Here is a 14,208-nt window from a genome sequence, read left to right as displayed (position 1 = left end):
GCTATCTTTTTAGCAAAAGACCAAGTGGTCGTCCGGGTTTATATGTCTTCATTTATACAGGTTTTAGAAGTTGGAAGAAATTTAGAAATGGAAAGAATTGTGCCTTTCTTAAACACATAGGGATGGATCTTTTTTCACCATACAACAATGCTATGAAAGCTTGTCAAGACTTGGTGAATCAAGATGGGCACAAAATCATAAGAAAAATACACTTGGGATGGATCGTTGTTCACCATACAACAATGCTATGAAAGCTTGTCAAAGTTCCATTGACATTAAGAAGAATCGACTACGTCTCAAGAATTCAATTGACTCAATATGGGCACATTATTCATGAAGGATTATTCTTATGCATATTATGTTCATTGTTTTTCTCATCGATTGCAACTTGCCTTGGTTACTGCAGCAAGAGAAGTTGAACCAATTCTTCAATTCCTTATTGTGAATGTTGTTTGTTCTTCTACAAAGTGCCATGATGAGTTACAAGCTTCTCAATTAGAGGAAATTGAACATTTGTTAGAGATTGGTCAGATTGTAACTGGTAGAGGTGAAAATCAAATTGGTACTTTGACACGTATTGGGGATACTCGTTGGGGATCACACTTCTCTTCTATTTCTAGCTTGATAAATATGTATGAAGCAACTTGTATTGTTTCTAAAAAATTTGCAAAGGAGGGATTAAATTATGCTTCACGTGGAGATGTTGATAGTGCTTACAATCGCTTGAAGTCATTTGATTTCATATTCATATTGCATCTGATGAAAGAGATCATGAGTGTCACAAATATGATCTATCAAGCCTTACAACAACAATCCCAGGATGTAGTTAATGTTATGCATTTGGTTTGTACAACAAAAACTCTTATTCAAGAATTGAGAGAAGATAGTTGGGATAAATTATTTACTTGTGTGAAGTCTTTTTGTGAAAAGCATGATATTGAGATTCCTGATCTTGATGATGTTCATCCAACAACAAGATTTGTGCGTTCTCGTCTTGAAGAGAATCAGGTAACCATTGAGCATTATTTTAGAGTTGAAATATTTTTTACTATCATTAACAAACAATTACAAGAGTTGAATAACAGATTTAGTGAGCAAGTCATTGATTTGTTAACTCTAAGTTGTGCTTTATCTCCCAAGGTTAACAATAAGACTTTTAACTTTGATACTATTTGCCCTCTAGTTGAAAAATATTATCCTATGGACTTTAATGAGCAAGAGAGAATTAGTTTGCAATTTCAACTTCGGCATTTTATTATTGACGCTCGTCAAGCATCGAGATTAAAGAATTTATCAACTATTCAAGACTTGTGTTCCTCTTTGGTTGCAACTAGAAAGAGTGAAATTTACTATTTGATTGATAGATTGTTCCGCCTTGTCACGACTCTTCCTGTATCTACGGCCACTATTGAAAGATCTTTTTCGGCAATGAAAGTTATCAAGACAAGATTGAGAAGTAAAATGGAAGCTGATTTTTTAGGAGATAGTGTGACGATTCACATTGAAAGAGAACTTGCTGCAAACATCGATTCTGAGACTATTATTGATGATTTCAAGTTACTCAAAGACCGTAGAGCATTGTTATAAGGTATTTTTAAGTAACACACTTTAAAAATTTCACGTTCAACTTTATCTTTACTACAACTTAAATATTTTATATACATTGTGCTATGAATATTTGATCTATAAATTATAATTTAATTTTGTGGCCACCCCAAATTTTATAGTCTGGCTCAGCCCACTGAATATAGTATAATTGAAAACAATTGATATAACAAATTTAACAGTTATTTAATTTGAATTTGAAAATATAAATTTGTCATATTTATTTTGAATTGAATACTTGTGCAAATGATATTGAGGTGTGATTTAGGTTATAATTTAATATTTTATGAGCAAATTTCTATTTAAATTTTTCTTCTTTTGTTATTTGAAATACAATTGATATAACAAATTTAACAATTATTTAATTTGAATTTGAAAATATGAATTTGTCATATTTATTTTGAATTGAATACTTGTGCAAATGATATTGAGGTGTGATTAGGTTATAATTTAATATTTTATGAGCAAATTTTTATTTAAACTTCTCTTCTTTTGGTATTTGATTGTATTTGAGTCTCTATTACTAAATTAATTGTTATGTAATTTATTCTCTTTAAACTTTGTTTTTTTTAAATATAATTTTTCCTTAAAAGATAAATTTTCATTTTTATTTTTTGCAAAGATAAATTTTCATTTTTAAACTCTTAAATGACAAGTTAACAAGACACTTTTAACAATGCGAATCTGTCTATTAGGCTTCTGAACTTGAAAATGCATTCAGAAAAGCAATGCGAAGCTTCCAATTTCTACACGAGCTATGCCCTACGTGATGTTAAATCGTAGAAGAGAATCACAAAAGAAAGCTCAGCCAACGTCTTAATAGTAGGCACCACCAAACTTCACTTTCACAAACCATACTACACTCCCACACACATGCACGATAATAAAAATCAAGATTTTTTTAGTTGTACAGTTTATTTAAAAGTCTTTTCAATTGACCTGTAATCTAATATTTTGAGATGAATAGACTTTTCCTAACAAAGGCTCTTGGACTTGTCTATTTAATAATTAAAAAAACAAAAGTGGTAGGAGTCTAACATAAACTAAACCATAGATGCATCTATCAAACAGGCTGATTTATTTCTACGTTGGTCATTTTGTGAAGCATGAATTGGTGGTTTGCATTATAGTTGAACATTAATTCAAATTCAAATATGGACGACGAGTTTTGATTTTGTTTTTTCAAGAATATGGGAATTCAATCATTTCAAGTAAATTTGCTAACGAAACTAATGAAACAAGCAAGTAGAGAGTCGTGATGTCTCTCTTTCACGCACATGTTTTTCTTTTTTCTATTAATACAAGAGCATGAGTTCAAATATATATATATATATATATATATATATATATATATATATATATATATATATATATATATATATATATATATATATATATATATATATATATATATATAAGGAATTAATAAAGTGTCTTAAGGAGTACACAAAAGTACGACAATAGAGAATCAATTAAAAGAAAAAAAATGACAATAAAAAAATTTATAGATGGAAAAAACTCCAAAAACATCCAAATCACTAATGAAATTAGACTAAAGCCAAAGAAGAAGAACCACCATCATTAGAATAATGTTCTCCAAGAGCGAATTAAGACTACAAGCCTAAGAAAACATGTCACACCCTCGAATTGCTATTGACTCAAAAAGAGAATAGGGTTTACAAATAAGCTAGAAAAAAAATACATGAATAAGCAGACAACCTACTAAGATATCATTCCTAGGAAAAAAAGATGCTATAATATTCTATGTTTTGTTTGTCTATCGGCGCACCTGTAAAAACGAAGTTATCCTGAGACTTTAAGACGGTTCACACTACCGAGTGTCAAATCATGACAAACTTACCCTCTCCATGATACGAATACCAATAATCTCTCTCCAAAGAAGGATAGTTTCCTAAATAACATGAAGGAGGCCATCAACCAACAATTCCTTCTCATAGCCCAAAGATGTATTCTCCAATTGAAAATTTCAAATCATAGCCTTGTCTCCCCGACAACTAATCTCACCCACATTATTTTTTTTATTAGAGATAGAATAAATCTTGTAAAACGTAGCTTTAAGGAAAATGTTTCTTATCCACATATCTAGCAGTTAAGATATCATTCCAAACACTAGTGACCTCAAAAATCAATAGTTCTATGATAAATATTCGGAAGTTTATTTTTATGCATTCATCCTTTGCAACCTAGATCTAACTTTACTCTTAGTTATAATCTATTATTGATGCTTTCGTTCCTTGAATAAATGCCTTCAAAACCTCCAAATCGTTCCTCAAAGGACTTAGATGATGCTATATAAGCTTCCCATGAACAAATTGAAGATGTAATCAGTAATACCCATCACTTAATGGATGAGAGATTTCATGAAGCAAGTTCAAATCTGGAACAACAATTGGAAAACATCCATACTATGATGGAAAATCAACAAGTTTTGGATGCCAAACATGAATCACTAATGATACTACTCACAAATATAATGGCTCAAAATGAACCACAATAAACCATCATTGTTCATTGAACGACGTCTTGTTCAGGTATACCTACCAACACTCAGTTTACCTTAGTTTTGGTCCTACTATTACACCTATTGTTTCATCCCATACACTTATTTTTACTCATGCTTGTCCAATCCCTACCCAAAATGCTACACTTTCTACACTAGTATTTTCAAATATACACACCCAACCTAACTTTTCTGCTTAAATGAGAAACACAACATCCCAACCACCACCATCATTTTGTGACCCATTTACATACACCCCTAAACAGTCTACAAACTGAACTTTTGTGAAATCTTCACGCAAAATCATCTTAAATTTTCCTGCCCCAAAAACCTTCTCAAATGTCTGTCCAAAGATTGAGAGGAGCTCCCACCTTGTCTGTAGGCCTCCACACAACACTACCAAGATGAACCTAAAGAGAAGAACCTTTTTCTTTTCTATTAAAATTGTCAAAACCATTCACAACATCACACATCTTGCGAACCTCTGAAACTTAGTAAAATCATCAAAGAAACCTTAAATTCAAAAATGATTCTCCTCAACAATCACAAATCTCAAAATATGAGATTCAGATCCATACAACAATAAAGAAATAATAAGGTAGAAGATGAAAGAAACCGTTTGCAAGTGTTCAAGAAAGATTCAAAATTCTCTTGAACATATGAGAGAACACGTGGTTTGTAAGTTTTCAAATCAATATTGGAAGTGTATGTTTTCTAACATTATGAAGGTTTTGATGAAGAATGCTATTTATATATGCTGGAGATCAAGCACAAAAATGAGAGAAAAATGATGTTTGTTTCAAGTCATAAGCAAATAGTATGATTTGAGTCAAACGAAAAAGTGATTAGAATCAAGATCTAAAATATATGAGAAACCGATATGTGTGATTTGAGTCATAAAATGTCTGATTCGAGTCATGAAACATGTGATTTAAATCAAATGAGATAGCGACAAACCATAAAAATGAAGTCTTGTGTGATTCAAATCATGTGCAAGTTATGATTCGAATCAAGGGTGCTATGATTCAAATCAAGTACAAGTTATGATTTGAGTCTTGATAGCTTCAAACATTTCCTAAAAGTCTCTGTTTCATTTTATTCGAGTCATAGGATATGTGATTCGAATCCCCTTACTCCAACTCCTTCAACTGCAAAAACCTTGTCTCACAAAATACCCTATTTCTACCCTTAATCCCATACTCACATCCCAACCACCTAAACAACTCATACAATGTATCTCACAAGCTCAATTACAAGAGAGATATGTCCAAGGACTTTGTTATAATTGTGACGAAAATTTTGTCCCTAAGAAACATGTATGGTTCTAATTAATCTTTAATACTTTTTGTTGGAGAAGAAACATAAACTGCATAAGAGGTGTAAGATCTAAGTAATGCATAAGAAGTCTTAGAGGTTGACAATATCAATATTTCAACTCTCACCCAAAGCTTTAACAGGCCAATTTTCCCATAATAATAAAAGTTTAGAGACTTAATGGTGGCCTTTTGGTTATGTTCTTGCTAGCACAAGAAACACTCATAATATATTTCAACCTCACATTTTACACCATTTAAACATAGCTTCTACACTAATTCACCAATTTTAGTTACGTTTGGTAAAGGCTAGGGTGGTAATTAAATAGGAAAGTTTGCCCCGTTTAAGCTCATCCTACAAAAGCCCACAAAAGAACAGGGAGGGTGGGCATAGTTAAAGGTGCAGGGCTAAATCCTTGGCCCAATCCATAAAAATTGAGGTTAGGGCGGGGAAGGCCAGACCACGAGTAATGCATCTTTTATTCCTAAAAATGTAAAAATTGTATGTTAATGTCTACACCGGCAAAAATTCTATGTTAATATCTACACCATGCAAAAAAATTTATGTTAGTGTTGTTTTAGGCATGTCATGATTGCATACTTTAGGGCTAATACATGCATTATTTTTAATTTCCACCATCATATTTTTCCATTATGACACTCCAATAACTTTGAAGGGAGATTATAAATTCCATCTCACTCATACAAATCTTATAGGCTACCAAAGGGATCTTGCCAAAGATCAGACAATAATAGAGGCGTTCCAGAAGGAGAAGAAGGCCTTGATGACCAAAGTATAGAAAACAGAAACCAAGGCTTAGGAGTTTTCTATCTCGGAGCAAAAGTTGCATGGGTCCCTAAACAACGGCCTTAGGTTTACTTTCAAGGTTTACTTTCAAAGGAGAAGGTGTCATTTCTTCATCCTTGACTGGATTTGAGCCGTATGAACCTATTCAAAGTTGTTTGCAACTACCAACTGGTGGATGAAAAGGAGGGTCCTTCCTCTGACAAGCCAGTAGTTTCCCTTGTTAAGGACACCCTAGTTGAGCCTAAGGGCAATAAGGCAGTGTAGGAAGTTAATTCATAGGAGAATCAACAAGAGGACACTTCTGAGAAAAGGCTGGTTCCTGAATAGGATCAATGTGCCAAAGGTGTTTTATTGCATCCTTTTAGATCCTCTGTGGCTTAATTATGTAATAATTCCCTTGGCGTATTTTTCAATTAGGTCATATGGGATCTTTATGTAATTTTGTATGTTGTCTTCAAGGGCTTCCTTTCTATTTAAGTGCATGTTTTTATTATTATTGTCTTTGTATGAGTTATTTAGGGATGTCCTTTGACTAGTCTATCCGCCCCGACGAGTCCTCTTACAATGGTATTAAGGGTTTGGTTTAAAGCTTTTTCACCACTCTCCTTGCTTGGTTATTTTCCTTTCTTAGACCCGAGACTCCCATAAGCATATTTCCCTTGAGAGTTAGATCCTCTAGCCTTTGAGCAGAGTTGCTCTTGATATACCTCTTTAGGTGGCCCTCTTGATTAGACTCTATATCTCCTTCTTGAATTGATAGAAGTCCTCGGTATGGTGCCTTTTGACTTTGTGGAACTTGCACCATCTGCAAGGCTAAGACCTCATGACATCTGACTTTGGAACTGGCGGTTCTGGGATGTCGTGCATGTGGATGACTTCACGTCATATCTCCTCACATCGAGTATTTAGGGGCGTGAAGCTCTTTGTGGATATTTTGCTTTGCTTGAATGTGGTTTTGTCTCTCATGGGCGAGGTGTAGTGATTACTTTGCGACTGTTGTGAGCTGTCAGTATTAGAGTTGCACTCTTTAACATATTTGGCCTTGATTTCAACATTGATTTCCTCGGCCTTTATATAACATTTTGCGCATGTCACTCCCTTAGCCAAGGAAGAGACATGCCTCTGAGCGAGAGATTCATTAAAATATCCCACTCTGAGGAAAATTTAAAATTCTCCCACAATCATTTCTTTGTTTGGTTGGGCGATCGTTATTATCGCCTTATTGAAGCAGACGAGGTACGTCATTCGAGACCCAAAGGGGGCATGACGAATATTAAAAATGCTCGTCTCAGCCATCTTTTTGTGTCTGCTTACTGCTAATCGGTGGACTAGTTTCTCCACCAAATCTTGAGAGTTGGTAATGGAGAATCGAGTTTGGCCCATATACCACCTTAGGGTCGCATCTCTAAAGGTACTAGATAAGAGCATACATTTCAAGGACTCAGGAGCTCCAATTATTTCCATATGCGTGTAGATGGAGGAAACATTTTCATATGGACCATTGCTCCCACTAAACTTTGCCAACAAAGGCAGCTTCGAATTCTCTAAAACTGGCGCCTCACATATCTCATCGGAGAGTGGTTGGAGGTCAAACATCTACATCTCCTCTATAGGGTCAACCTCCTAATGGTGTTGTTGGATATGCAGAACGTTACCTTCTAAAGTTTAATTTTGGCGATGTAGGTCATCCATGGAAGTGTGAATCTCTGCCATGTTACTTTCCTCGCTGTAGGACTCATCAATGACCAGAGTTATTATCTTCTTGCTCACCATGATGGGCGAAGATGTTGCACATGAGGACAACAATTTGGTTAAGTGTTGTATGGTGGCCCAAGTCAGTTTTACCAGGGCTCCATGTTGGGTGTCAATTGTACTTGCTAAAATTCAATACATGACAACCCCTAGCGATTAAGGGCTTCCAGAGGCTTTAGTGTTTGTTGTAGTATTTAGATCTAGCTCACTTTGGGAGGTTAGAAGCTCTATATACATGGTATCTGCACGGAATCTGATTGGTCCTTCTCAACCTCAAGGTTGAGGTATTTATATAAGTCTTCGGGCCTGAAACTCAAACTCCCCAAAAATAGCAACCGCTCTCAGGAGCGTTGAAATGGGACAATTAGTCCCATAATATTCAGGATAATGTGATATATTCTCTTTGTCTCCCTCTTCGTATTGTTGTGGACTGAGACACATAATTTTCAAATTTATCCTAGAAGGCGAATGATCATAGAAATGGACTACATATCTAAATGATGGAAGCTCGAACTAATAAACAAACGATCAGGACGTTGTGTGCATGATACGTTACGCCTTTCTCCTCTCACGTTTCCCCTTACAGGAAATATACCAATACATCATGCAATGAAACTACTCAAACATGAGAACTCCATAAGATAAGGCCAAAATCTCTTTAAAAAAAAGTTGTCAGGACCATCACTCTTGTTTCATCACACTAAGATCTATAAATCAATCTCTATGGATAAAAACGAGAAACCTAACTATCCTAGAGAATAGATATAAAGTCCACCTCATCCAACTGAGATCAATCAAAAATGAATTTCTGAAAATCATGAGCGAAAAACCTTATTACGTTTTGTCTAATCTCTGTGACTTCCTCTAACCAAATATCCCTAATCTAAAGAACTAAAATAGAATTTCTCATGTTTCTACTCTTGACACAAGCATGAGAAAAAAAAATCTTGTGTTGGCATCCCTTCCTTTAGCCATATAACTTTAGACGCTTAAAACAACTGAAATACACACTCAAAACAACTGAAATTCTTTGACTCTTAAGAAAGACTAGGGATATGCTAAAGACATCTACCTCTCAATTAAATCTAACTACTGAATGACACTTTGATCCACTTTTAGATTCAGATTTTTTAATTTCCTCTCTCAAGGCATCAATTCAATGAACCATATTATTAAAAACTCATCTATTCTACCCGTAGTACTTCTATGAAAAATGGACCAATTCTTATAAATATCAATGACGTAAACTATTTAATTATCATATATATATCGACACCAAGTTTCACATCCTTACCCCATGGATAGACACACAAATCTATTTATTAACAATGCATAAGATTAAGAAGACTATAAAAAAGAAAAAGACGAAAAAAATGTCTATTAAAAAATATATATATTTATGTACATGACATCATCATATAAACAATAAAGTTTTGACTATGAATAGGCAAAGTGAAAGAAAAAATTGAACGTACTCGAATTAAAAAACACTATAACCCATAATATAGTGCATCATGCATTGTAGTAGCATTCAAATTTTCGTGCCACTAATCACTTCAAATGAAAAAATATTTTTATAATTATTATAATAGAGTGATTAGTAGATATACACTACTAGAAATACACGTATTTCCTGCGGAATTTCCTGCAGATTTTTGTTAAATTTCCGCAGGAAACGTGTTTCTTGCGGATTTTCCTGCGGATTTATGTCCCCAGCTAAAACCTTCGTGGGTAATATTTTTTGCAGGTAATTCCGCAGGTAATTCCGCAGCTAAATCCGCAGGAAACAGTTCGCAGGTAAATCCGCAGCTAATTCCGCAGGTAAATTTGCAGGAAATGTCAATCCGCAGGTAAATCCGCAGAAAATTTCTTTCTAAAATTAAATAATTTTTTTATTTTAATTAACTTTTGAACCATTATATATATTTAACTATAATATAAAATAAAACTATAATTTTCAATTTAAACTAAACTTGAATTCATAGAACATAATTGGTAAGAAGTACTTACATAGTCATTACTAAAAATAATTCAAAAAATCAAGTTCTTACTAATCATTTGTTTGACAAGTTAAAAAGATAATACAATCCAAAAACTAAGTCAAAATGAAAGAAAAAAAAGTACAAATCAAAATTCATTACTAAGGTCTTCTTCATCTGTTTCATCAACGACATCTTCATTTGCGTGATCACTTTCATTAGTGGGTTGTGGTGGATGAGAAGAAGACCCAACAAATCCTAAATGATTCATTAAAAATGAAATTTTATTATTCGCTTCGGCCATCTTTTCTTCTTGTCGATGCAATTGTTGCCTCATCACCATCTTCTCTTGTTCTTGTCTTTGCAACGATGCATTTAAGGCATGGACTTGACTTCTCAAAACATCAACCTCTTGAGAGTCACTTGAAAGACTTGAGGGTTTCTTTGATACAGAAACCAAAGTCTTAGATGCGGTTCCAAGACCAAATACCATATTCCCTTTCTTCTTTCCAACCGACTCTACCCATATATCCAAATCAGGTGGCATTTCATTAGTTGGTTGACTATCAGCTTCGTCCTCTCCTGGAATAGTTGGATTCTGAGAAGAAATCTCCAACTTTTTCTGTTCAAATTTATCCTAAAAGAAAATTGAAAAAATAGTACGGAATTAAATTCAATAAAAGTGATATTTTCCAAAAGACTTGTGTGCAGATTTGAAATTCAATCAAATTAACACTTCCCGAAATACTTACATATGCAGATTCAGCATGAACTCCAACCCAACTTTGATCCTTTTTCCGATGTATGCGAAAATAGAACCATTGACGATGTATTCGCATCCCATGTCTTGAAGGGTATATCATATGAGAATAAATTAACCTCAACACACAACACAAAAAGGTTAAGCCCATTATTGAGTAAGTATTGAGCAATAAATATATCTATATTTATTCAACTAATAATGGCACTAACTCTTAACAATATCTTATGTAGTATGTATGTCCAAAGTTTGAAAAGCATGTACGGGGATCTCAATGACGATATTGTTGATAAACAACTAGAAGCTGACTTTCCGCGGTGGTTTCAAGAATACGTAAGCATATTTTTTAAAGTGTTCAATTCTAGGATCTTTGGGTTAAAACAAAGATGTAGAATTTTCTTCTAAGCTAAGATGTATGAATTGATTTATTTGACTAGGTAACGATGAATCACAAACTTAGGAGAGAAAATTCTGACTTGTATGATTTGGCAAGGGGGCCTTTGAGACTAGCGAAATCTTGGCCTATTTATTTTTCAAATGGATACAAATTCCACACAACTTATTGGGGTGAAGGAAAAACAACATATAACAGCGAGGTGTGTGTTAGTGGAATAGGACAAGACGAAACCTCAAATGACTATTATGGCGTTATTACAGAGATTCTAGAATTTGAATGGCCAAGTCAGACAACAAAAAAGTTGGTTTTATTTTACTGTGATTGGTTTGACCCTTCAAGACATGGGATGCGAATACATCGTCAATATAAGATTGTAGAAGGATATATATTTAGAGGGCATATCATATGAGAATGCCATATTTATATGAGAATGTGAGAATGAATCTGAACCATTGGATTTTAAAATAAATGATGGAGATTATGAGTGAATCTTTTTTCTCTCTCTCCTACATTTTGAAATAAATGATGTAGGAGAGAGAGAAAAAAGATTCACCGATAATCTCCACCATTTATTTTAAAATCCAATGGTTCAGATTCATTCTCACATTCTCATATAAATATGACATTCTCATATGATATACCCTCTATATATTTAATAATATATTTTAATTAATACAATTAATTGTATTGATTCACATTGATTTTAATTTTTTAATAAATATTAAATTTTTTCGGATATGCATCTCCGAAGACACCCTCCAAAAAAAAAGTGATTTCGGAAATGTATCTCCGAAAACACTTTTTTTTTGTGTTTTCGAAAGTGCACTTTCGAAATTAATTTTTTTTCAAAAAAAAAATGATTTCGGAGATGCATTTCCGAAATATAGGGACATTTTGGTATTTTTTTCCGTGGGTGTCAAAGAAAGTTGGGAGGTCCGTAAAGAAATTTCCGAAAAAAAAGTCTCTAGTATTGGCTGGACTGTTTACTATTCCAAAAGTGGGCTGGAATTCAAATTTTTGGGCCTAAGGACATATAATTACTATATACACCCACCTATTCTTTAATTCATCTCTTGAAATTAAACTATTTTTGTTCTTTCAAAATACTCAAGTTCAATAGTTTAAGGGTGTGTTCTAGGGTGTGTTTAAAATAACAAACATAAGATGAGAAAAAATACATCTAATAGCTGATCTTAAAATTTAAGTCATTATTTAATTAAATAAATAGAAGTAGTTTTTATTTTCCTCGCATTTCTTCTTCCTATTTTATCTTCTTTCCATCATTGTCCATTGGCGTCAACCAAAGCAAAGCCTCTATTCTCTCAGTTTCAATCATTTTCCTAAACTTTGAATTTCAGAACCACCAAACAAATTTAATTTCATATTGTACCCCCCAAAAAAAACCATATACCATTATGATATTTTCTTACTCAACCATACCATAGTGATATTAACTAGGTAATGTGTTACGTGTACAACATGGGCGTTGACACCATAGTCAACTTACATAAATTTATAGTATGTAATGTACAAGGTTAGTGTAGGGTCCCATACCAAAGGGGATAATGAAACTTTTCAATTGCATATCTCTCTCTCTCACTATTGACTCAGACGATCCACCATAGTTGACTGCAAATTTTGTGACAGTGTTGTGTGCCTAACATATTCGTAAATTCTAAAGTCAAGTCACAAAGTTGCTTAGCCTTTCACATGAAGGAGTTCTTCCAACTTGTACAAATTTTCTTGATTACGAAACTTGCAAGTGGAGGTCATAGCGTACCCAATACTCATTGTTATAAAATACTCATTGTTATAAAATAGAAAAAATGATATATTTTTTTCCACTAATTTATAAAGTATTATTTAATATGAATAATATTTCCATTAAAAAATACATGAATAATCAACATTGTGTCAAATTCAAGCCAAACATCTCTCCAATTTCTCATGTTAGCATATTCAATAGCAAATATAATTACATGCAATTCAGCTTAAAAGAATATGCAAACTCCAATCTTAACTCAGAAAACTCTCAAGAATGTTCCTAAATTATTCTTAAATATGTCACAAGAAGTTAATATTCTAGGATTTCATAACTTCTACTAACAAGCTTGAATAACCTTTCATAACTAGTTCTATCAATGTTCAATGCAAACAATCACTCCATCCAATGTCAGAAAAGTAAGGTATACATGCATCTAAAAAATAAGAGGTTTGCAGTTTTCACATCATGATTGCAGAGAGAGTACCTCAAAACCATATGCATTCCCTTTCAAATCAGGTTCTCTTCTGCTGTAACAAAATTGTGCATTAGTTTTCAAGTCATTAATGACTAGCAGGAGGTATGTAGGGATGTCAAACAAATTTTTTCCTAGAAGACTCAATGTGATTCTTCCTGATACAATTATAGACATCTTTAAAAGATAGATCACTATTTAAAAATCCTATTCAAATGAGTTTATCAACAATAATATTATCAAATGATAAGTTAATCTTCAAAATATCTTTAAGAATTTGAGGAGGCAAAATAGATAAGCCATGACGAATGTTTCAATATATGTCTTAGATAATTTAATTTACTTTATCAGTTTGCATAAATTGAATATCCACTAATATGTGTAAATCTTTAATTTTGTATCTCAACCAACAATAAAAGGGAGCTTATGTCCAAACTACACAATAAAAGAAAAATAGTCCATTTGCTCAAAAATAACTTTGGCCTATAGGTGTCACAATAAAAAATATATTAATTTTTTTTTTTTGTATTTTAAATAATTTTGAAAAATAGTTTTTATCACCATATAGAAAATTTTGCAGCGTTGTCTATAATTGAGCAAACGGACTATCAAGTAAGAAGTCCACATCATTTGATCGAATGAATGATCAAAGGATAATCAAGCCTAATTATACATCCCACGCTGGTGTGTGCTCAACAATCATAACTGCTTGCAAAATACATGTTGATGTGTGTCGAGACGATGCCATGACAATTTTGATTTTTCTTTTTAAATTAGAGTGTTTTTTTTTTTTGCAAAAAAATGCAATATTAAGTCCAAACCAGAGTCAATCAAGA

The 14,208-nt window shown here is 33.1% G+C and overlaps 3 protein-coding genes across 3 annotated transcripts; 2 read left to right on the top strand and 1 right to left on the bottom strand.

Moving 5' to 3' along the window:
* The first annotated feature begins 318 nt into the window (after positions 1-318).
* On the top strand, positions 319-1,587 carry LOC131605573 (uncharacterized). Its single transcript, XM_058877916.1, has one exon. The coding sequence runs from the start codon at positions 319-321 to the stop codon at positions 1,585-1,587; it is 1,269 nt and encodes a 422-aa protein (XP_058733899.1).
* Positions 1,588-10,126: 8,539 nt separating this feature from the next.
* Positions 10,127-10,841, bottom strand: LOC131605572 (uncharacterized). Its single transcript, XM_058877915.1, has 2 exons — positions 10,731-10,841; positions 10,127-10,615 (listed from the first exon to the last, which is right to left on the bottom strand). The coding sequence occupies exons 1-2, from the start codon at positions 10,839-10,841 to the stop codon at positions 10,127-10,129; spliced, it is 600 nt and encodes a 199-aa protein (XP_058733898.1).
* A 48-nt stretch (positions 10,842-10,889) lies between these two features.
* Positions 10,890-11,544, top strand: LOC131605570 (uncharacterized). Its single transcript, XM_058877914.1, has 2 exons — positions 10,890-11,071; positions 11,176-11,544. Exons 1-2 carry the CDS (start codon positions 10,940-10,942, stop codon positions 11,542-11,544), a joined length of 501 nt encoding a protein of 166 aa, XP_058733897.1. The 5' UTR covers positions 10,890-10,939.
* Positions 11,545-14,208: the final 2,664 nt, after the last annotated feature.

Source organism: Vicia villosa, linkage group LG5, assembly GCF_029867415.1.
Source record: "Vicia villosa cultivar HV-30 ecotype Madison, WI linkage group LG5, Vvil1.0, whole genome shotgun sequence".
In the NCBI taxonomy this organism is placed as follows: domain Eukaryota; kingdom Viridiplantae; phylum Streptophyta; class Magnoliopsida; order Fabales; family Fabaceae; genus Vicia; species Vicia villosa.
Note: the sequence above shows the minus strand (reverse complement) of the source record. Positions and strands in the feature narration are given on the sequence as shown.